The sequence below is a fragment of the Suillus plorans genome (genome assembly GCF_016647745.1).
Source record: "Suillus plorans strain S12 chromosome Unknown HD556scaffold_140, whole genome shotgun sequence".
In the NCBI taxonomy this organism is placed as follows: Eukaryota; Fungi; Basidiomycota; class Agaricomycetes; order Boletales; family Suillaceae; genus Suillus; species Suillus plorans.
This window is the reverse complement of record NW_024537524.1, coordinates 27,922-50,811: the sequence shown is the minus strand read 5'-3', so window position 1 is coordinate 50,811 and position 22,890 is coordinate 27,922. Positions and strand designations below refer to the sequence as shown.

The following is a 22,890-nucleotide window of genomic DNA, read 5'->3' as shown; positions in this document are numbered from 1 at the left end:
ATCAGCGGCGCGAATGCTGTGCTTCCACTCATTGCCAAGTGGCTGAAGGTGAGCACACGCCTATGAGGCAGGGTCGGACGAACAGCTCATACATAAATACAGGGCCATTCTGGATACGAAGATTTGCAGTCCGCCACGATGGATGTACAAAGATTCATTCAAGTGTTTGGCGGCATGATTTTGCACAGCACACCCCATCTGTATTTATCGGCACTCCCGTTCTCCCCCGTCAACTCTACCATTGCTACCAAATTTACGGCTCGGTTTCCGAATAGCCTTCGTCTGGCATCTGGCCGTCATTTGAACTGGACGGCTGTTCAAGCCATAATCAGGGGTCACACTCGCGCGGTTTACTCAGTCTCGTTCTCACCGGATGGTACTCGCATCGCGTCTGGTTCACAGGATAAGACTGTGCGGCTGTGGAATGCAGCGACGGGACAGCCATTGGGTGAGCCCTTGAAGAGGCACACTGACGCGGTTATCTCAGTCTCATTCTCACTGGATGGTACTCGCATCGCGTCTGGTTCATGGGATAACACTGTGCGGCTGTGGAATGCAGCGACGGGACAGCCATTGTGTGAGCCCTTGAAGGGGCACACTGACGCGGTTACCTCGGTCTCGTTTTCACCGGATGGTACTCGCATCGCGTCTGGTTCATCGGATAACACTGTGCGGCTGTGGAATGCAGCGACGGGACAGCCATTGGGTGAGCCCTTGAAGGGGCACACTGCCGCGGTTTGGTCAGTCTCGTTCTCACTGGATAGTACTCGCATCGCGTCTGGTTCGGAGGATAACACTGTGCGGCTGTGGAATGCAACGACGGGACAGCCATTGGGCGAGCCCTTGAAGGGGCACACTCGCGCGGTTTACTCAGTCTCGTTCTCACCGGATGGTACTCGTATCGTGTCTGGTTCAGACGACAAGACAGTGCGGCTTATGAAAGTGCTGCTATCCCTCGAGTCAAGAGAGCCGGATGCCTCTGCATCTCCACTGCATCGAAGTACCGCACCTCCCACTCAAGAAAATCGTATCACGCCAACCAACAGTAACCATCCCCTCATTTCCTTCTCGCCCTCCCTGAAACACGCCCTGCCCAACCCCGCTGACTTGCTCGAACCCACCTCTGATCATCCTTCCAATTCAAACCCTTTCTTACTGCAGCCTGATGGATGGATCATGGGACCCAGATATGAGCTCCTTTTCTGGGTACCTCCCGCTTCCCAAACTGTGTTTTATTCTCCTGACACTGCAATGGTGATTCCGAGAGGAGGCGTTGAACTTGATTTGAGCTGTATGGCGCATGGGACGCGCTGGTCGAGTTGCCGGGATGCGTGAGTTCTTAGTCTTTAGCATCCGTCCTCGTAGTTGCTAACATCAATCCCTCCAGCTCCACGTAACGATGATTTTATTACTGCAATATCAAGTGTACCATTGGATTTCATGATATCCTTCCTATATCATACCTAGCACCCATCTTGAACTTATGGTTGTCCGACTGAACGATGCACCGAAAAGCAGACTGGGCGAACCTGCAGCAATGTTGCTGCTGATTTGTAGCGAAAACTCATTTCATTAGAACGCCCTTAGACATCATGCCGATGTGTTACAGGTGCTTCGGTATTGCTGATCTCATCACCGTCAGTCTCGATCGAACTGTATGTGACGACGTGGCTGCAACTTCGCACATACAGAGACATAAAGACGTGCTGATCGACTCATCTGACGAGATCATTGAACAGTGCTCTGTGCGTCTCTATTTGTAGATTTCTGAGCGATACCTGAAGACTAGGATCATACTTGAAATCGATATCCTGGTGTGCGTGTTCCTGTCCCTCATCATACTTCTTTGCAAGTCGGGTTCTTGTTTGATTGTTTTTATGAAGAAACACCACGTCAAGATAGATATTTAGCTACCGACCAGTCAACTACAAAGGAATGATATCGATCAAGAACGAAAAGTCATACGAGCACTCGTCAACGATACATACACTGTCACCGTGTGGTGTGCAAGAGCGCAAATTATGCACAAGGGTGGCGGCAGGCACAACATGTGAGAGCTCATGTAAGACGGTACGAGAGCACGCTAGAGGAGGCCTTCAATGATTCCATTATTTACAAGAAAGGGAAAAAAAACCCTTCATGCAAGTGAGAGGACAGCAGGTGCAGGAAAGCGGTAGCATGCAGCAACAGGCGCGAGAAATTAGCGGGAGGTGTTGCACGGCATATTCCCAAGGATTGCTAAAATTCCTGGATGTGTGCCAAATAATACACATACATTCAAATATACTTGTACAATCCGCTTCTCGAACCTTAAGAACAAATACAAATACAACATATACTGCGGACACATTGCGTTCTTCACTGATACCTTGTCCCAAAAATCCCCTCTTCGTATGATTTGATTTCTGAATGTCATCAAGTTCATCAAACCGGAATCAGGAGGACAGAAAACGACTTACGCAATGCGATATGCTTGGAGTGGAACCGACAAAGCGCCAAGTTCCCCATCATGCACCATATGCCATTGAGTTCCGCGTTCTTGTTGCGTCCACCAACTTCGCGCCAGACGCTATTCAGCTCTCCTTCTTTGTCAAGGCCCCAGATAGGATACAATTTATCATGCAGGGACTCCGGAAGCAGAGCACGATAGGCATGACGTGCATCAGCGTAGCTGATAATAATGTGAATCACAATGTCTATTGGTCAGTAAGAACAACGTACCCAGTAGCGAAGACCACTACGTCCGCATCGAGAGTAGAACCGTCTTCGAAAAGTAAACCTGTCTGGGTAAGGCGCGAGATTGGCCCATCGCTCTTAAGTTTAATCTTCCCGTCGATGATCATCTGGGAAGCTCCAACATCTTGATATTAACATTATATGGTCAGCGCAGACACGCTCCAATCCGCAGATGGACCAACCGAGATAGTATCCTCCTCCCTTATTCCATGCCATAAGTGGAAAGCCTGAGTCGTCGTCGCCCAAAGTTGTCTTGAAGCCTCGTTTTCGCAGGCCGTCAAGAATCTCCCTGAATCCCTCCTCTATCAGGCAACCGGAATATGACATGTAATCACGTACTTATCGGCATCAGCAATGTCTTTGGTGACACGTTGATGTATTAATTTGAGCAATGAATTGGGGTAAGACGCATTCACGCGATCCGCAACATCAGTAGGAGGGCCACCCTCCCAGAAGATCGCTGGGTGCGTTTATAATAGCAAAATTGTAAAATAACAGATAACTCACCCATTAACCTCGGCATACCCTCCTTTGTGGACATGATGTAACTCGGGCTACGTTGAACCATGGTCACATCTGCGCCAATTTTGCTTGAGTACCACCAATATGCTTTAAAAAATCATTTACCAACGCCATTTTCGACATAGTCCGCACATATGTCATGCGCTACACTTTACAGTGAGCAGTGAAAATACGACACTCATGATGCGACCCCTACCAGACGTGCAAGCGCCAACAACGACGACCTTCTTCCCTGCGTGATCAGTTGCAAGATTGTGATGGCTGGAATGCAATATCTGCCCCTTGAAGTTGTCCTATGTGGGTATTTAATGTTAGCCTGAGGACCCTGCATTCATGGATCGAACGAACCTGCCCTGGGATATCTGGAATTCGGCCCATACCACTGCCAAAGCCCAAGGAGAATACGACATGGTTGACCTCAAAGGTACGCTCCCCTTTGTCAGGACGTTGGACCGTGACACTCCATTTCTTTCCCTTCGTACCCGGAATGACGGACATGACCGTAGCGCTGGTCCAAACGTCAAGCTCCATACTGTGTGCATATGATTCTAGCCAATCTGCCAGTTTCAATGCAGGCGTGTAGACAGGCCACGAGGTAGGGAACCTGCGTAATGTTTGGTTAGACAGTCATGGATGAACCGAGGTGTGAGACCCACGGAATGTATGGCATGTGGTCATACCCTACACATAGGTGGATTGAGCAAGAAGCAAACATGATATTCTGACATAGTGATAGGCTCACAGACGGGATCGTGGAGACACAGCGCTGCATAACGCTTTCTCCAATTATCGCCAATCCTCTCGTTCTTTTCCACTACTAGAGTCTTCATACCAAGCATCTTAAGCCGGGCTGCAACGTCGAGCCCACTCTGCCCGCCTCCTATCACTATGACGCTGGGTTCTTCGTCGATACATTCAATTTCACGTGCACGTTTCACAGCCCACTTTCCATGGTTTGGCTGGTAGTCTCGTCTGGGCCCATTCTGTTCTGGAAAACCTTTGAGATTTTCCAAGTTCGTGAAGACGGTATGGGCCTTCCATGAGCCATCTGCGAGTGGTACAAGCCGGAACACCCCAGATGCAATGCCGACTGTAGTTTCAAAGTCAAAAAACGCCTGAATCCAAGCGATATCTGGGTATGGTCTCTGAAGCTCTACGAGATCTTCCCTGAGTTTGAAAGAAGACAAGGCGAATAATGGGAGTTGGTCTGTGAGGAATGTTTTCACGGAAGGAATGCTTTGGAAGGTGTGGAAGTCCCATGTTAAGGAGAGCATATCGCGCCAGAAGACATCATCGACGAGGAGATCTATGACTGCTGTTATATTCTTTGATTGCATCGCTTCCGCGAAAGTTAAGAACCATTGACTCGCGATGGCTTGAACATTGACATCGGGAGGAACTGAGCTTCTGAGGTTATCGAGAGTAGGGAGGGCCAGTTGGTTCGCCATGATGCACAGAAAACATGACCTTGCGATTATCACCGCTATAAATGCCTTTTGCCAGAACGGAGTTTCATCGAAATTGGGCACAAGGAAAATGCTGCGCCACTGCTGCGACTGCTGCGGTATGCCAAAGGTGCGGGTTCCTGGAGGCACGGAAGGAACCGGCACCACACGTCCAGCTGAGCGGAAGCCTGTTCTTCATCCTCTCGATTTCCACCAATTCGCTACAGCCTACGATATACGAACCGCTCGCTCATTTTCTACCATCCCTATCGCTCGCTCGCATAATTTTCACTTTGATATCGCGAGTGATTCTGATTCAACCGCATTCACCAAGCTTTACTTTGATAATCCCTACGTGCTCGGAAACTAAAGCCCTATAGCCTGAATCTGCATTTACATGCCAACCTAAACACTCCTGCGCGTTCGGACATGTCACATTAGGCTGTATTTCTACTAGTCCTATCTCCTATCACGCCGTCTATGTCCCCCCTCTCGTAGCCATGGTCCATCCTTCATTCGCCTTGGCTACACCGCGAGCGATCGCTCGAACTCTCATAGCGCTGATACTGCTGGTCCGTCGAGTTGCTTCACCGTCTTCCCTCATACAATACTAGACACCAGTCGCCACCATCGTAGGCTACTCGCGTATTGTCACTATCGTAGGCTACCTGCCCATCACCATTGTCGCGGGCCACATATCGGTCATCACCGTCACGGACCACTTGCCTATTTGTCATTGTCATGGGCTACCATGCCTCCGTCACCGTTGGGGGCTACCTGCCTCTTATCACCGTTATGGGCTGCCAGGCCTCTTGTCACTGTTATGGGCTGCCATGCACCTTGTCACCGTTGTGGGCTGCCATGCCCTTTTTTCACCGTTGTGGGCTGCCATGCCCCTTGTCACCGTTGTGGGCTGCCATGCCTCTCGTCACCGAAGGGCTACGTGCCTGTCGGTACCGCTGCTTCTGGCCCGTTGTCACCGTCGTGGGCTTCTTGCCTGTTGTCACTGCCGTAGGCCACCATGCCTGTTATCACCGTCGTGGCTACCATGCCTATTGTCACCGTCGTGGGCTCCTAGCCTATTGTCACCGTCATGGGCTAGCATACCTCTGATCATCGTCACAGGCTACTTACCTGTTATCACTATGGTAGTCTATCTTATCTATTGTCACCGTCGCAGGTTACCATGCCCGTCATCACCGCCATAGTCCATGTGCCCGTCATCATCGCAAGCCATCTACTTGGTTTCGCTATCATAGGCTGGGTGCTTCACTATGAGTCGCTCGGTCATCCCCAATGTCACGATTCTACATCCTAGCCGCATTGAATGATTCCCTCTCAGTCCGTCCTGGGACGTGTATTCAGGTTTCTCATTGCTCATTGGGCATTGGGCACCAGATACGATGCCCATACCCTCTGCATCTGAATTTTTGTGTTCCCTTTCATCCTTTGCAAGCATCGTTCTTAGCCCCATTTCCGATGGTCATTTGCCTTCGGCATTAGTTATTTATGGCCATTGGGCTTCACCACCACCTACATGCGCTGTTTCCCCTCGCTGTCCCAGCAGTCTCCATCGCCAATTATGCTAGTGAATTGCGTGTTGCCCTACTTCTCCGCATACTGTGATTTGGATCGTCAGTTCAGGCTCTCTCGCAGCCCCAGTAGCATTCCCTACAGGTCTGATGACCGACTCGTGGGCCATCATTATTGGTCACCGCTCTCGCCTAGCCCTTCAAGCACACCCACCTGCTACAATGGGCAGGCTGCATAGTTTGTTGCACATACACTATTCGCTCTGCTGGCGATTCCTTCCTTCCTCCCTGCTGGCCCAGGCAACCATCCCGGCCTATCACCTTCTGGGGAGTAGGGCAGTTACACCAGATCGTATCAAGCGACCACTTTTGCTGCAAGCATTAACCTAATCTTCATGATACGTACTATTGTCTATCCAATTTATTTATTTATTTTTGCCATGGCAAGGCCAGTGTACCTGGACTTTGTGTTTGTCTGAACATCTCTTTGAGTGTTTGCGTTGTTGTGATCACAATCCTTTTATACTGTCTGGGCACTCGATGGAGCCGCCCTGAGTGGCCTTCAAGTCATTGCGAAAGTTATATTGCCTCATGTTTGCACCATACCTTATTGTGGCCGAGAGGCATTGCGCTCAGGATGGTTTTTGCCCTTAGTCCTCTTGGCCCACTTTTTTTTGAGTCCTGAGCATTCCCTACACCTGCATTCATGATTCTTGGTTCTAAGCTAGTTGCCTTCGTCTGCCCAACGGTTTTTCGGTGCACATGTTGTACCGGTTCATATCTTCCTAAAGGGCTCTACCCAAAATGGGTATTGCTGGTGCTAAGTGAGGATGGATGTTTGCTCTATCCGACTGAAGCCAATGGTTCTTTGCAGCTGCATCCTAGTCACCCGCTCCCTTCAGAGATGTCTTGAGTTTGCCTTTCATTGTGCACAAATCCTCCTTGCTCACTGCATCCCTTATAACTGTGCTTAATGGCCCCTTGGACACCAGATGGCAGCCAACCCCCCTTATTGTTAATCAGATTTATCTCAGGATTAGATTGCCCTCTCCTGGCACACCACACCCCCCCCTGTCTGAACCAATAGCTCTGCCACAAACCCATTATCATCTTCTTATCATCTACAACCTCGCTTCCTTTTTGGAGCCGAATCTATCTTGATAATTACCTAGCCCTTTGATATATGGGCCTGTCACCTTGCTTACGTCTTCATCAGAAGACTCTCACATACCTATATAAGAGGCCAGCCATGTATCCAGCTCTTGCTTAAACTCTTACTCCTCTCTCATAATGCCTTCCACACCATCTGTCACTCCCCCTTCCATTCCTTTACCTGCAGTCCCTATCATGCTAGGGCGTGATGCACCTCCACTCTTTCTGTCTGATTCTGGCGCTTCCTCAATCACCATGCTGGCCGCTTCTTTCCTCCCACATCAGAAGATGCCAAAAAATCCTGGACCTCACTTATCCACCTGAGGAGCCTGAATTCAGCATATCAGTAACTTCAGACATCCAGATTTCTTCTGGAATCTGTAGCGTCCATTTCTGAATTCAGTCATTATAATCATCCAGTATATCAGATGTTCCAGTGAGTTCAACCACTCAGGTCATCAGCCATCCAGTTGTTTCGACATTCCAGACTCATCAGTTCTTCAGTATACTAGGATGATCGGCATAGCAGGTATTCAGTTGACCAGGCTATCAGGTATTCCAGCATAACCAGTAGACCATTATTCCAATAGAACAGTAGCCTAGTAGCTGAGTATTTCAAGTCCGCAGTTCTATAGTAGCCTAGTAATCTAGTAGTCTAGTAGCCGAGTATTCCAAGTTCATAGTTCCATAGTAGCCTAGTAATCAAGTAATCTAGTGGTCTAGTAGCCGAGTATTCCAAGTTCACAGTTCCATAGTAGCCTAGTGTTTCAGTAGACTAGCTTTGCAGGAAATCAAATATCCCAACAATTTAAGCATTCCACAGTGGCAGTCAATTCTCAAACAACAGTCTATCAGTCTGCCCAAGCACCAGAATACCAAACAAAACAGTCCATTCATAGCTGTAGTAGACCTGACCATACAAATTTCTAACCTACTACTCGGACTCGGACTCGGACTCGGACTCGGACTCGTAACATAAAGCCCTTCCTGATAATCCTGCTCCACCTGTGTAACATTGTTGAGCTCGTATGGACTTGGGCTTATGGGCCCCAATGAAGTGCGCAGCTCCTTCGAGTATTTTCGTCCATGTGCGAGGTTTGAGTTTGTCAATGGATTCAAGGACCTCTTGTGTTGGAAGATTCCACATCGCTGACGAAAATTTATCATCGAATGAGTCCTGGACTAATTCACCTGTAGCCCATTGCTTCCATGCTCTCTCGACCTTGTGAATACACATGAGACAACTGTCGAGGAAGACATAAAACAAACATACCGCGACAGTTGCGAGGGCAAGTGCAGCTTTGGGGGACGAGGTCTTCCAGAGGCCGTCAGGTATCGCAGCTATACTTTCGAGATAGAAGGCAAATGTATCGAGGATTGTCTCGTGCTGAAACGGCCCCTTCCCTATCTAAAACACCAGTTAATGAATTTGCTCAGTTGAGAGCTAGCCACTTACTGGATTCTCAGAGTCGCTCTCGTCAACATTGGCCCACATGAATGGCAAGATCGGAGGTGCATTTCCTCTGCCTTCATCATCATGAAAGGCCTGAGTTTGGGGGACGGCCCATTCAACGTATGCTTCAATTTCAACGGGTGTATCAAAGCCTGTGACCTGCCGTGAGATGAAGGCCGTCACGGCCTTTTCGCCACATGTTGCGAACATGCTGCGCCAGTCGTACGTGCATTGCTTGATCTGCAGGAACATGAGTAGTGAGAACATGGAAAACAAGCTGCTTACTAGGAAGAACACCAGATCATTCTTCTTCTGGAGGGTGTGCGAGTGACCTGTAAAACAACGGTCCCAAAGTCGTTGCGCATCTGGAACTCGATCTGCTATATCCCAAGGCTCTTCAAATCGTGCAATGACACCTGAGACATGGCCAAATAAGAGGATGTGACAGATCCTATTCAAATTGAGCAACAAATTTTTAATATGCAAAAGGATATAGGTCGCCTCAAGAGTCGTGATCAAAGTCTGATAATGTTCACAATTAGATTGCAACTCAGATTCATAATTAAATGGGGAATATGCATGAACTAAAATGCTCAATTTGTCGACATCAGTTTGTTTTATTGTCAGATTTATAATGAAATAATGAAAATAATGGGTATATGTGCCCAATACATATTCATATATAAATAGTAGATATGTCGCATTATCAGATAAGTGATGAATTTAAACTCTGTTTGAAATCGGGTGAGAGGACAGAGTGCGGCTATGTTGGGTGGGCAGAGACAGGAAAAATTACAAATATGTACAAGGATATGCCCAGGAGTTGGATCCGGGCAACGATCCTAAAAATGTGCGTAAGTCATATGAGTGATCCGCTGAGCGGGGTAATCAGGCCTGGGGTCGGTACAGTACTGAGATCATTTTCCCACGGACATTTACATTTCTAGAGTGGTTGGATAACACATGGCACGATTAAACATGAATCTACTGTGCATTTAGATATCTCTGTAGATAATCCAGTGAGAGGACAGCTAAAACGCTGGCAAAGCTTAAGAATGCGACTGAAAGTGCAATCGCCGTTGCTTGGGCCAGCTGAGAATAAGGCTGCAAATATGATATAAAGGCAGGGATGATACCAGTAAGACGTCAAGACTTACCTTTCATAAAGCGATGGGCGTTTTGGTAGCCTTGACAAGACGCACTTCGACGACATAGAAGTCATTGGTTGATTCCTGAATGCGATCTCGGAGTTTTTCGAGTTGACGCGAACCTAAACGAGAGCCTGCATATTTCTATACCAAATGTGAGTGGGGGGACTTGGACCAGCAGAATGACTGACTGACCCGATGTAAAACCATGTGTGATGAGATACCCTGCAGTATGTAGGTTAATGTGAACGCAAACAGATTTCTATACAAATGTGAGTGCGGAAATGATACCCTGCAGTATGTATACTAGTTTTCGAGGTACAGCAAGGTTTGCAAAATCATAATTATACAAGGTTACCTGTAACAATAGCTTATATACAATAAGACTTCGATGACTACAAAAGACTACAAAGGAAGGCTACTCATAATAAGTACTAATGTACAATACACGTACTTAAGGCAATGAATGATGGACGGAAGGAAAATATTAGTGTAATGTTTCCTAAGTAGTGAATGAGACTCAGTCGGAACTCCGACGGACAAATCTGGCAGCCACTCTACGTCAGCCCGCTCAACCACTCAGGTATTTCCAGTGGAGTCTAAATCTGCCATTCACTACTTAAGCATTCGAAATCTCGTTCCTTACTTCCTTTTGTTCTGTCATGTGTTGTGTTAGCTATAGCTATAGCGACGACTAAGTCTTAATGTTATTATATTTTGTAGCTGCGTCATAGCAGCGACTACAGTCTTAATATCAATTAAATCATTATATTATGTAGGAGCGTCCTAATGTCAGAATTATAGTCATTCTGACCGGAAGCTTGAAGAACAAAAAAAGTGTCATGACTCATGACAATGCCCCTCAAGTTCAGGCCTATGGTGCAACACCCTTGAAGAACAACAAGCTGTCATAACGCGTCGGACTTACGGTGCTACTCAATGGTGCAATATGAAGTGTGTAAGTACAAGTCAGTTAATTTGATTTTCTGTGCTAACTGATACACCGCCCAGGCAATAGGTTGATGGTCTTGAGTGATGGAATCTTATTGTCCAAATGCTAAGTTTTCAATTGTTGTTACGGTAACTTTTGCAAGTTCATTCTCCTTAGCTTCGCTTCAATGGTCGAAAGCTCCCAGCAATGTGAGCCTTAAATACAGGATAATACATCCTTTGAGACCAATTTCCTATCTGTGATTATGGCTCATCACAGTAATAATGTAATGCTGGATGATGAACCCGAGATCCACCCCAATCCTCAAAATCTTGCTACAGCTATTATTGGAATTGGGTGAACTGCCCGCAAGTACGTGGTGAAGTTGGACATTTTCACCGTCACTTATAAGGTTGCAATTTTTCTAGTTTCCTCACTCGCAGGAACCCCGGTTTGCCTGCCCCCAGTGTGCCAGAACACCGGGCTAATCTAGAGTACAGACAATCCGATAACACTTCGTTAACATACAGGCCATACACCTCGTTCACACCCTCCCCTTCGCGCGAAGGGCAACATTCTAGCCACTCCATGTGTCATGTGTCCCAGACTCCTCAATTCTCTCTGTCGAATATCGCCTCCCCTGAATCTTTATCTACATTTGCCGACTCTCAGTTTAACACGACCGAGTATCCGTTCTCGCCTCTTACCACATCGTCATCCACGCTGTCTGGTTCTCCATCTATTCCGATACCCATGTCTCCGTCCATCCCTACAACACATACTGACATGGCTACTATCACTCCAACAACGCCAATTACAGTCTCTCCAGTGTCTACTATACCTGTCTATCTGACCACCTCAGATACCCAACACGACGATGACGACGAGCATTCATCCCAGGTCAATGATGATGTGATGGAACAGGACATAGCAAAAGTCGTTCCTCTGCTCATTACCCCTGTCTTACAACCAATTCAACATCCTCCTTCCACCAGCTCCACGCGAACGAGACTATTGCCATTACCAAACACTGCAGAAACTTATTTGGGCCAGCTGTTAAATAAGCAATTCACTGAATTATCTGACAAAATAGTCGGTCCTGCTCTTAGCAAAGCTGTTGACAGTATGATCCCGGCGATGGTTGAATGGATAGCGGGTGAGATTAGAGGTCTCTCCTCTCTGTGCTCTCACCACCCTCACGTCTTGAAACGCGGGTCTGTTGAAGATTACAATACCGAGCCTGAACATGAGGACGATCTCACCCCTTCCCCTCACAGGAAGCATCCAGGAAAGCGGGGTACTAAAAACCATTTACATGTACGTCTGGATTACGTCTTTGTGAAAAAGGGACTAATCAATATTAATTACAGGACTCGTTTCGTAAATATCTTCGGGATAAACACCTTCTGAAGTCGAAGTCCAAGAATGGTCCCCTGCCGCAATCGCCTCCGTCGCATGTGGTCGAAGCATATAATCGTGATAATGATAACCCGCCGACTTTGGACAAAATTGCTATCGATTGGCAGGACTCTTTGAGGTCCTCTGTGTGGAACACTGAGGCGGTCGATTTACTAGTAGTAGACTTTCAAGAAAAAGTCAAGACAGGCAGTTTCCCATTGGTAATTTTTGACGACGATACAATGAACCGCTACCTGTGACTTGTCTTATCGTAATAGTCGAAGGCAACACCTAGATAGGTGTAATACCCGTAAACATGGGGTAAGTGGATATCATTCTTTCCACCATTTTGTCTCTAATGTCTTTGTAGATGCTCGAAAGACATAGGAAAATCATTGACCAAAATCGCCACCGTAATCCTCAATCTTGGGACACGATCAGGCGCATAATTGATTGGCTTGATGTTGATGGAATGAGTGGGGATGAAACTGACACCCAAGATAGTGAGGCGCATGGCTCTCCCATGGATCAGTCCAGCCATCACTGACCTCCTTCACGCTATTGAGACCTACATTCCCGCAGTGTATGAGGAGAACATGTCAGTCCTGGTTGGTAACTCATCGCTTCTTCGTCTCATGGAGGCCAAATGCACCTCAAAAAATTCTATTGCAATCGCATGTCTCCCCCGCAATTGGTATGATGACAATTGGTTCAAAGCCCATTCAAGCAGTGCGTGAGCAATGCTTGATGTGCGCAAAGACTTTGATGTCCCACTTTTGGTTCATCTTTGCATTTGAAAATTAAGATGTTACTTACCTCCTGATAGGATGCCTATCATTCTGCGAATGATATTCGTCGGTGAATTTGCATCACAGAGATTCTAAGTGTACTTGTATTAGAGCGTTCTACCATCCGAACCTGTATGGCACTTTTCTATTGTGTTGGACTTGCTACAATGTATTCTAGATTATTGCTACGTAAATCTTGATTGCAGTCCCGACAAGGAAAAAGCACATAATGACAAGAATACCGAGTCTACAAATCGTTGTGGATAATTATTGAAGTTGGTGTGTGTTCGTTTCACTGCCAACATCAATTGTCCATAATGTTCATTGTTCGACTGTGGGAACTTCTCAATCTCGAGGTTCCTCGAGCTCTTCGACATCGGACAAGTTGCTCAACAAGCTGCCCTTGCTGGCAGGTTGCACTGGCACTACATGTTCGGCCAGTGCACCCATTCCTGGCTGAAGAATTTTAGTTAAAATTATTGAAATGAAATAAGACAACTTACTTTCTTGACGATGATCACTGCACCATCAGCACTTTCATCCTCATCATCACTGACAAACCTCTTCGATCTCACTATCTTCCTTCTCTTAGAGGATGTTGCAGTCTTCTGCTGCGGTGCTGGATTTGTCTTCAAGACCTTGCGCTTCGGCTTGGTCACCCGAGTTTCTTCCCAAATGTCAGAGTCAGTTCTGTCAGCCTTGCGTTTGGTGCCGGCAACAAATAAGTTGAACTTCGGCGCAGGAAGTTCTGCCGAATCCAATACCTCCGGTGATGCAACAACAGTAGATGGTTTGTCAGCAATCACCGGTGGCTGAGGGGCAGGAATAGTGAGTGCCGGAGTAATGTGATCTGGGCGTGGATATCCAATTGTCTTCATGAATCGCGGGTGGCCAGCGATACGTGGGTCGTCCATGTTGACTGCAGACCAGTCGGGTAGAGTAACGATTTTTCGCGTCACAGGGTCACTATGGTCGCGAATCTTGGCTGCACAAGACAGCAGCATGGGGGAGAATGAAGTGGAGACCTCCCCATGCTCCCATAATGAACGTGCCTGCAAGACACCCATAATGAGTTATCGGTCACAATATAATTTAATGTAGAAGACTTACAATGATTTTGTGATCTCATGTGCGAACACCATAGCGTTCGGATGACCTACTTGCAACTTCATGGATCTTACCATTAAGTGCCAGATGTCTTCCATTGCAGCATTGAGGGCAGCGTTGGCAAGTTCAGAAGCTGACATGATAAGTACAAGTTCGGGTTGACGTGTAGTCGGTTACAAGATATTAAAGTATGTGTATGAAGTTCGGGAGGGAAAAGTGAGGGCAAGGGCTGAGTATTTATAGGGAACGACAAATTGTGGAGATAACTCGGTTGTGGAATGTGAATTATTGTTCCCTGCGGTACATGTGGGCCGAAGATCGATAAAATTACATTAGTGGCGCAATCTCGGCGTCTATCATGAGAAATGTTCTATTTTCATTGTTGCATGTGTCCACAACTGCTTTGTGGAGCCATTCCACCGTGAATTCATCCAAGTCCATTGTTCCTTGCATCCACCCAAGTGGCGAGCTAACTTCTATAAAATCAGGCACATTCATTTTAAAATCGCATTTCCTCCCATCATGCCTTCCCGCCGCATCCACTTCACTCCACCTGTGAATGAAACTTGGCCTGATCCTGTTGCAACAACAGGCGAGTCCCATTCACTTCAGATGCAAGAAGCTCATCAAGAATGGTGGGGTAATTTTGTTCCCATAGCCGATTGGGTGCCACCGAAAATGAACAAATCCAAATTTGATGGAATGAAAATACAAAGTAAGTCTATTTTTAAACACCTTGGCAAAGCAAACTAATTTATCAGAGTATCACATTTCACCTGAGATAGACGAACCAGGAGACCCTGAATGCCCATATGATAGGGCATTTGCCGGTGCAAATGATACCGTCGGTGAACTCACAGGTAAGTCCATATTTAGTAATATCGGCTTCTATTAAATTTGACTTCTAGCCATGTTTCAAAATGAATGGGTCAGCAATAGACGAGCTGCCACTCCTGCCAATGCCGACGTCAATATGGATGTGAGCTATGACCTCAGGTGGGATACTGCACCCGAAGCGGGCATTGATTCAGGTGAGACCACTGGACAGTCTGTTGGAGTCGACCCCGAGGCCAGTTATGACCTTGGGTGGGATTCTGCACCCGATGCAGGTGACTTACATCCTGGTGAGACGCCCAGAGAGTCTGTAGAAGTCGACCTTGAGGCCACTTATGACCTTGGGTGGGATGGAGCACCCGCTTTGCCTTCTGATTTACCATCCGAAACCACGGAACCATCAAGTCAGCTAGCTTTTTTTTTCCTCGCACATCCACTGACCTTCGGCAGTAGACTCTATCGACATTGATGATGAATATGACCTTGGGTGGGATGGAGCACCCGCTTTGCATTCTGATTCACCACCCGAGATCATGGAACCATTGAGTCAGCTACCTTTTTTTCCCCCATGCATTCACTTACCTTCGGCAGTAGACTCTATCGACATCGACAATGAATATGATCTCGGGTGGGGTGATGCTGTTGATGATGGCCATCAAAGCTGCAACCGTAAGTGTTGTGGTATCTATGTTCTGACAAAGAATCAATATCTTACAGTGCCTTCAGCTATAGACATCGATGAGGCTTATGACCTCGGGTGGAACAACTCTGCTTCCATGGAGCAAGCCAAAGAGCAGCAGGTGGAATATTGTTTAAGTCCACTGACATCCGGCTCCGACCTCCGTGCAGGCGACGAGGATGCAAATGCATCTGTGGCATCCATAACTTCTGTTTCACGGCCGGAACCATCTAATTCTACACCCGATGCCATTCTGCATGCGGAAGCAGCTATGATGCAGGCTATCCGGAGGTTGAATGCTTTGGGTCATACAGATGGTGAGTGAGATTTAACATCTGTCTGAGTGTGACTGATTGATTTAACTAAAGATGATCAACAAATGCACGTCATAATGCAGACGGCCATTCAAGGTCTCGCACCATCCCATGGTCCCTCGAGAGTGAGGAGAGCCAATTCCCGGTTGTTCGGGGCATACAGCGAGGCGAGAAATTGGGTGACCGAGTTGGGAGAGGATATTCTCTCGATCACCCGGTTAATACATATGTACAATGCTATAATGGATCCGCTGGATGTTTTAGTGAAGGACCTTAAAAGAGTAGACAGGGAGCAGTAATCACATGTAGATATGATTGTATTATGATTGTTATGTAATTTGATTCTATGTACCGAGGCGAAGAGGCGCAGCATGATCATTGTCGTGTTGCTTTGCACGTTCGTTTGGCTGGTGCCGGTTTCTTTGTCTGACTCCTGGTGCGTTTCGCAGGAGATGCATCTGCTACATTCATTTCATCCGGATCTGCTCTAGCTCTCTTTTTATTTGGGCCCGGCTTATTCAGTGTTGGCACAGGAGCAGGCCTCTTGCCCGATGGGGCTGGAGCTGAGGCAGACTCGACAGAGTTTGGCAGGATGGACGAGGTGCCCTCTTTACCACGAGGCTGTTGAATCTGATCTCGGCGCGGTATTTCAGCAGTACGAGAAGCAGGACCAATCTTGCGACCAGGATTCTGCTTCACCTGTGGTTTCTTTGCCGGAGGTTTCACATTCTCTTCAGGTTCTTCAACTTGTAAATATTCCGACGAGTCTTCGAGCTGCCGTTTCTTCCGAGCTGCCGAGGCATGTTTCATCAGTGGTTTTTGCTTGTGCTTCACCTGGGCCGGAAACGTATGAGGCTCGTCACCGTTAGAGTCTGCCTCCGAATCTTCCCATGATTCTTCAACCACCTGCCTTGTCTTTCTTAGTTGTACCTGGCGTTGTGGTACTTTCTCGGGAACTCTTTCATCATCCGAGCTACCGGTGAAATCATCATCCACCCGGCCTGTTGCCGTCTTCTCCCGAGAAGTTTTTCTTGAGAAAGACTTTTTGGTTTTCTCCGCCTTAGATGACCTGACGGTCGATTCCTCTTCGGTATCCGATGCTACAGGTTTCACAGGAGATTTCACTTGGTCCTTGCACCACCACCCACTAAATTTCAGAATATGACGATCTGATGCCTCCTGTCGGTTATACCAGAATTTGAGCAAGGCCATGGCTTCCTCCCGGTTCATCCTCGATGGCTCCTGAATTCATCCACCATCCGGTAGGTACTTTCTCGGTAGCATTTCATCTTGTCGGGAAGATAGTTCCTTCCATGGCACAGAGTCTTTGGGCCTCCCGGAACATGCGGCTGCATTCGATTTAAGATCATCTGATTTGTTGGGGCATGTAAGTGACCTACCATAATGCCAATTTAAAAATGCTCGGACCACCGCCTTCCTGGTTCCTGAGTCCATCTCATCATAGTTTGGGAGGATGGGGACACCACTGTCTCCTATGTCCAGCGTGTATGTGTTGTCCTTCCTCCCGGCCTTATGCACCACGCACTCATCTTCACCATCACCATCTACCGGGAGCACGTAAGTCAGAAGTAAATCATCTACCGAGATTGGTGAGCCTTTCTTACCAAACAATTTCGTCACATATGGCTCCCACTCAGGCAATATGACCTGCCAGTCGCAGGTCTTTGTAAAACTTTCCACCCCACCAAACTCATCGTTATAGTCATGGCTTTCGGGACATGAGACATGTCTTGTTCGGGTGATGAGAACCAACTCACCCGGTCACCAACAGCTTGCCCTCTTCTGTCTTCCTTGCAGCCAGCACAAACACCCTCATTCCAGCCCGTTTGTACATCTTGCTGGCGAAGTGGTGGACCATGCTCTCGCTTTTCTTTTTGGCGATGTCTATCTGCACCTCGGGAGGAACACCCTGACTGTTCCACTCTTCTGCTGTCTTGACGGCCTCCTGAATTTCTTCCTCTGTCAAAGACTCTATTAACGCACTCAAATACTTCGAATAATGCTGGATCATTTCCATCGATCCTGGTTTTACCCCTGTGTCATCCTGTATCTTGTTCAACAGCTCCCGTTTCCGGAGTGTGTCGACGACCCAACGGTAAGTCCACCTCCTTCCCATATTGATGGGGGGTTTTTGGTCCTGCTTCCTGCCTCTGTGATTGCGAAACCAATTTTGGTACACCTGAAAGATGAGTCCAAAGGCATTCCTTATGAGCTGCTCTATAGACTCACCTTCTTTTGTTTCTCGAGCAGCTGTTTGTCCTTGGTCGGGGCCTTTAGTCGAGCCTCTAGCGTCGCATCCTTCCATACCTGATTCCGGTCTTCACCCGAAGCAGACTCCCATTGTTCGACATAGGACTGCAGGATGACACGCTCCTCTGGAGTCAATGGCGGCTGTATATTTGCATCCTTGGCTTGGTTAGAGCCTCTGTCTGGCATATATGTATGGATAGAATAGACGATATGGGCGTGGAAGGGTGGAGAAGGAAGGACGTGAGGGATGAAAGTGTTGCGTCAAATCTGATGAGGAAATTGGAATGTGACACTGCATGCATCAGCATTTTTGGTTAACCCTTTGGTGACAGTATTATGTAACAGACTACTAGATCATATCATTATCACTTGTGCAAGACAATCTTATGACATCGTTCTGTAATAGACTAGCATTAAGCATTATCACTAAGCTGCATGCTTTCATAACATCATTCTGCAATAGACTGGACAACACGATCACTACATGAAATGCATCTGATGATGCAACAGAACAGTCTTTCATGACATTATGGTTTCCGAAATTATTTGGTCACAATGACATAATAGGCTAATAGAATCTATAGGTAATGCTGTAACAACGACTTTGGTTGGACCTCCGATTTCACATTTCAGCCCAATGGCCAGGACAATAATAAAGGAATGCACTCCTCGGGGCACAGCTCAGCTGGTGGAATGGAAGCCGAAGAAAACCACTCGAGGTCTCAAACCCAGGTGGGTCCTGGTTAAACGGACTCAACCAAGCAAGTCTGTTTCATCCTCGCCAACAAAATCTCCAACCAAGCAAGGTTCAGACATCATGCATCATCAATTATTCCCAGACTGAGATGTCAATTTCGAGCACGAGGGGCAAGGGCCCATTCCATTCCCAAATATGAAGAGGCAGAGGAAGAAGACAAAGGCAAGTCTGTTCCCACATCTCCATCTACTGGTTTCCGGCTGACAGCATCATCGCAGGGTCCAAATGACTACCTCAGGGAATGGAAACACAGGACCGAGGATTACCTGGATATGTTCATGGCAAGGGAGGCTCCTCATTCAGACAGGGTGTGTTCGTTGTGCGACCGAGATGGAGCTTATAGGTGTCACAACTGTTTTTCAGAGCCGATCTTCTGCAGTGAGTGCTGCCGAACACAGCATGTCCGACTGCCATTCCATAAGATTAGTCAGTGGAACAGAGACTTCTTCGAGGAGAGCTCATTGACGAAATTGGGCATGGAGTACCACCTCAGCCATAGGGGACTCCCATGCCCGAGGAACACGGGAGGACCTGAAGAGATCCGTCGGGAGGAAAAGGATGTATTTGACAATGATTCGGTGGATATGCCAGCCATTGAGGAATTTACTGACGATGAGGACTCCTCTCCAACCGATGGTACTTCAGGACACAAGGGAATGCCCGTTGTCGGGTGCATCGTGCGGGTAACAGTGGTTGATATCACGGGCATACATTATCTCATAATCCATTTCTGCCAATGCACCGATGCTCCCAATGCGGAGAAACAGTTGTTTCAAATGGGTTTGTTCCCGGCCTCTTTCACCCGGCCTAGGACCGCATTCACATTTGCCTTGCTGAATGATTTTGCGCTTGACAATGTAGAGTCCGGCACTTCTGCTATGAACTATTACAATAAATTGCGGTGGAGAATGTCCAGCATCTTCCCTCACCTAGTACCGGTAGGACAAATCCAGAGGATGGCTGCATATTAATGCTGATCCGACAGCTCGGCAGGATAGATACAGGGAATTGATGGGAGTGGCAAGGCAATGGTGGCAGCTGAAGCTTCTCAGATGGAATGGTTTTGCTCACGGAAGAACACATCCCAAACCGGGCGAGCTGGGTCTCTTCTGCCTGACATGCCCACAACCCAGAATCAATGTCGCGCTGCCAACCAAATACAACGAAATGAAGCCGAGATGGCTGTATGGCCACTCGTTGGTCATGGACGGAAATTTCAAAGCCGAGCATCTCCACCCGACCAATCCAGACGATGAAGTATGGCTCATGGACGGCCTTGGGTTCATGGTCGGTAGGAAAAGGTACAAGGCTCACTTGGCCGTAGCAATGGATTCAATGCAAAGGTCCGAGTGCAACAACCACCGGGCAGTGAATCAGGCCAATGCATTTCGGCACAAATTGGAAGCTACAGGCATCGGTGGGTGTGCCTGTGCCAGACACGGATGCTTTGTCCCTCATTCCATGGTGGATTTTCAGAAGGGCGAGAGGTGAGACCTCCCGAGAATGGCTTTGTTCATATTGGCTGACCTTTGGGACCAGGCAAATGAACATGGACTACGCGCTTTGCAACGTTCTCAGTTACAACACTCAAGGATTGGAAACTGCTTTGACGTTTTACGATGTGAATTGCCAGTACAACAAATATCTATTGCATCGGACCGAGGACAGCCCATATTTGGCAATCCCATTTGGAATGGAGGTCATCCCGGGAATTGGTCTTTGGCATGTGCACGGTCACCAGGACCAGTGCTACGTGAGGTACGCTTCGAATTTTATCACGGGAGTGGCAAGAATTGATGGGGAGATCATGGAGACGCTGTGGGCACCTCTCAACATCATATCTCCTTCCTGCCGAGGTATGTCCACTCCTCATCGGCAGGAGTGTCTTGACTACCAGATGAATGACTGCAATTTCATGAAGATGATCAGAATGAGTAAGACATGTGATGGCTGCAGATAGCCCCACTGATCATCCTGCAGGCATATTCCTTTGTAGGAAATACAAAGAAGCCAAGCAAGGTGCTGCCGAGAGCAGCGAAGCCTTTGAAAAATTGAATGAGAGCGCTGATCCCGACATGGTGACAGAATGGCAAGAGCAAGAAACAGCTGCTAATGCATCTCGGGCGGAAGACCCGTCATCCATGGATATATATGAGGTTCACTTGGAAAAGGGTATGTATCGTGGCAGACGTAATTAGCTGCACAATAATCAGTTGACCCGAGCATAGCACCGAGTCAGAAACAAGTGGAGCTCGATATCCTGCAATCTCAAGGGCGTCGACACGAAGCTCATCGCAGGCTTGGTGCCGCCACCTGGATAGCATCCAGCATCACCATTGAGGAGTCCCAGATAGCTTTGGCCATGGACATATGAAAGCTCGGCAGACATCCTACCGAGACTCAAAAACTGTCTATCGCCCGTCGCAGGGTCGCTTTGCAACACACCATCGACGAATTCAACCTGGCTGCTGAACGATATCTTGGTCAAGGTTTTGATGAGGATGAAGATGTGCCAGACATGAATCTAGCATTCGTCGACGATGATACAGATGCTCCTGAAGACGATTGGCAGGAAGTTGGCATAGAGCCCTCGGAAGATGGTCCTGCGGCAGTCTTTCGCCCCGAGATTACTGTCATTCCTCTTCCATCAAACATCGGCTTGGCACGGTGCGATGAACTGTCGGTGACAGACCTCGTCGCACAGGAGATTACCCTGAGAGAAGGACAGGCCAACAATCTTTTGCACCTACTCTGGGTTCATCTCGCAGATAAAGCTGTTCTCTTTCGCACCACAGTTTGTCCAGCTAAATCGCAGGCCCGGTCAACCAGGGCCTGGGCGCAAGTGCATTCAGTACAGCAGGTGATCAGGCTTAACAGTCACATTTATATGAAATGTCGGCAGCAGCTGGTCAAATTGGAGGCCTTCGGCGTGTTGGAAAAATATCAGCTGTTGGACAAGAAAGACTTAAAGACAAGTGCGGCAGTAGCGGACCCAAATGCCCGGGGGCAGAGAAACTCTACTCTTCCGTGGTTTTGGTCATTCGAGGTGCAGGCTGATTCCACCAGCAGCGATTTGATGACCAAATGCAAGTTTTCTATATATGTGATATCTTCCTCCTTAATGTCTCGATAGTTTACAGGGTGCATTGGCTCCGTATGAAATCGTTGCGCGACCGTTGGGCCGAGGAGTTATTATTAGTGGAGCATGAAATGCGATGGACCATGGATTTTTTCATATTCAAAAGCAGAGCATGGTTGGCTAGAGCTGAAGGAGATGCAGGCAACTGAGATTGGGATGGGCATAAATGCTATGCAGTGAGACAGGCGCAGGTGTATCGGGCGCTGGCTGATGCGGCTGATACCAGCTTCTCGAAAGTCAACCCGGAATTCAAATGGAATAACTGAGCATTACATTCCCGCATCGGGAGGAACATTTGATTGAATTACTGAATGACTCATTCTAATCACTATTCGGTGGGTCATCTCGGAGGATCGTGCGGGCATTGATTCAATATTGTTGATTCCGGGAGGTATCTATGCACGCAGCAACTCCCCTCTCAGTAGTTCTTGGGTAAACAATATATCATTTGGGATCACCCGAATGGACTTGTCACATACTTTGTGGTGTTTATGAGGTAATCACATCCAGTCCACTGGACAAGAACAATATCGGACTTTCATTCTCCACATGTCAATGTGGCACAATAGCCACATTTAAACAATAAGGTTTGCTGTGGCCATTTCCAGCTCTGTCTATTTATATGCCGCACTCCCTCCCTACTGTTATACAAAAACACTATCCCCACAATATCATTCAGTCTTC

General features: G+C 47.6%; 10 protein-coding genes across 10 annotated transcripts; 5 read left to right on the top strand and 5 right to left on the bottom strand.

The window, feature by feature from the left end:
- Positions 1–936: 936 nt before the first annotated feature.
- HD556DRAFT_1251231 (uncharacterized protein) lies at positions 937–1,335 on the top strand (the record flags this gene model as incomplete). The annotated part of the gene is made up of 1 exon (XM_041298994.1): positions 937–1,335. The coding sequence occupies one exon, from the start codon at positions 937–939 to the stop codon at positions 1,333–1,335; it is 399 nt and encodes a 132-aa protein (XP_041152018.1).
- Positions 1,336–2,358: 1,023 nt separating this feature from the next.
- Positions 2,359–4,706, bottom strand: HD556DRAFT_1451688 (uncharacterized protein; the record flags this gene model as incomplete). The annotated part of the gene is made up of 11 exons (XM_041308002.1): positions 2,359–2,405; positions 2,460–2,671; positions 2,722–2,860; positions 2,919–3,025; positions 3,076–3,196; positions 3,244–3,312; positions 3,364–3,402; positions 3,455–3,551; positions 3,607–3,862; positions 3,915–3,939; positions 4,001–4,706. The coding sequence occupies 11 exons, from the start codon at positions 4,704–4,706 to the stop codon at positions 2,359–2,361; spliced, it is 1,818 nt and encodes a 605-aa protein (XP_041152017.1).
- A 3,615-nt stretch (positions 4,707–8,321) lies between these two features.
- HD556DRAFT_1451687 (uncharacterized protein) lies at positions 8,322–10,053 on the bottom strand (the record flags this gene model as incomplete). Its single annotated transcript, XM_041308001.1, has 5 exons — positions 8,322–8,609; positions 8,661–8,795; positions 8,844–9,080; positions 9,126–9,291; positions 9,998–10,053. The coding sequence occupies 5 exons, from the start codon at positions 10,051–10,053 to the stop codon at positions 8,322–8,324; spliced, it is 882 nt and encodes a 293-aa protein (XP_041152016.1).
- A 1,131-nt stretch (positions 10,054–11,184) lies between these two features.
- Positions 11,185–13,054, top strand: HD556DRAFT_1451686 (uncharacterized protein; the record flags this gene model as incomplete). The annotated part of the gene is made up of 5 exons (XM_041308000.1): positions 11,185–11,276; positions 11,348–12,236; positions 12,290–12,538; positions 12,688–12,820; positions 12,900–13,054. 5 exons carry the CDS (start codon positions 11,185–11,187, stop codon positions 13,052–13,054), a joined length of 1,518 nt encoding a protein of 505 aa, XP_041152015.1.
- A 396-nt stretch (positions 13,055–13,450) lies between these two features.
- On the bottom strand, positions 13,451–14,352 carry HD556DRAFT_1315004 (uncharacterized protein; the record flags this gene model as incomplete). The annotated part of the gene is made up of 3 exons (XM_041301054.1): positions 13,451–13,561; positions 13,609–14,157; positions 14,266–14,352. The coding sequence occupies 3 exons, from the start codon at positions 14,350–14,352 to the stop codon at positions 13,451–13,453; spliced, it is 747 nt and encodes a 248-aa protein (XP_041152014.1).
- Positions 14,353–14,734: 382 nt separating this feature from the next.
- On the top strand, positions 14,735–16,338 carry HD556DRAFT_1451684 (uncharacterized protein; the record flags this gene model as incomplete). The annotated part of the gene is made up of 7 exons (XM_041307999.1): positions 14,735–14,927; positions 14,974–15,072; positions 15,121–15,450; positions 15,500–15,592; positions 15,638–15,715; positions 15,773–16,042; positions 16,094–16,338. 7 exons carry the CDS (start codon positions 14,735–14,737, stop codon positions 16,336–16,338), a joined length of 1,308 nt encoding a protein of 435 aa, XP_041152013.1.
- Positions 16,339–16,414: 76 nt separating this feature from the next.
- HD556DRAFT_1451683 (uncharacterized protein) lies at positions 16,415–17,251 on the bottom strand (the record flags this gene model as incomplete). The annotated part of the gene is made up of 1 exon (XM_041307998.1): positions 16,415–17,251. The coding sequence occupies one exon, from the start codon at positions 17,249–17,251 to the stop codon at positions 16,415–16,417; it is 837 nt and encodes a 278-aa protein (XP_041152012.1).
- A 36-nt stretch (positions 17,252–17,287) lies between these two features.
- Positions 17,288–18,496, bottom strand: HD556DRAFT_1451682 (uncharacterized protein; the record flags this gene model as incomplete). The annotated part of the gene is made up of 5 exons (XM_041307997.1): positions 17,288–17,388; positions 17,440–17,604; positions 17,665–17,768; positions 17,818–18,239; positions 18,290–18,496. The coding sequence occupies 5 exons, from the start codon at positions 18,494–18,496 to the stop codon at positions 17,288–17,290; spliced, it is 999 nt and encodes a 332-aa protein (XP_041152011.1).
- Positions 18,497–19,273: 777 nt separating this feature from the next.
- Positions 19,274–21,265, top strand: HD556DRAFT_1251228 (uncharacterized protein; the record flags this gene model as incomplete). Its single annotated transcript, XM_041298993.1, has 4 exons — positions 19,274–20,005; positions 20,061–20,554; positions 20,607–21,001; positions 21,048–21,265. Coding segments are annotated over 4 exons (1,839 nt in total), but the record flags the coding sequence as incomplete, so codon positions are not given.
- A 194-nt stretch (positions 21,266–21,459) lies between these two features.
- On the top strand, positions 21,460–22,355 carry HD556DRAFT_1251225 (uncharacterized protein; the record flags this gene model as incomplete). Its single annotated transcript, XM_041298992.1, has 2 exons — positions 21,460–22,157; positions 22,208–22,355. Coding segments are annotated over 2 exons (846 nt in total), but the record flags the coding sequence as incomplete, so codon positions are not given.
- Positions 22,356–22,890: the final 535 nt, after the last annotated feature.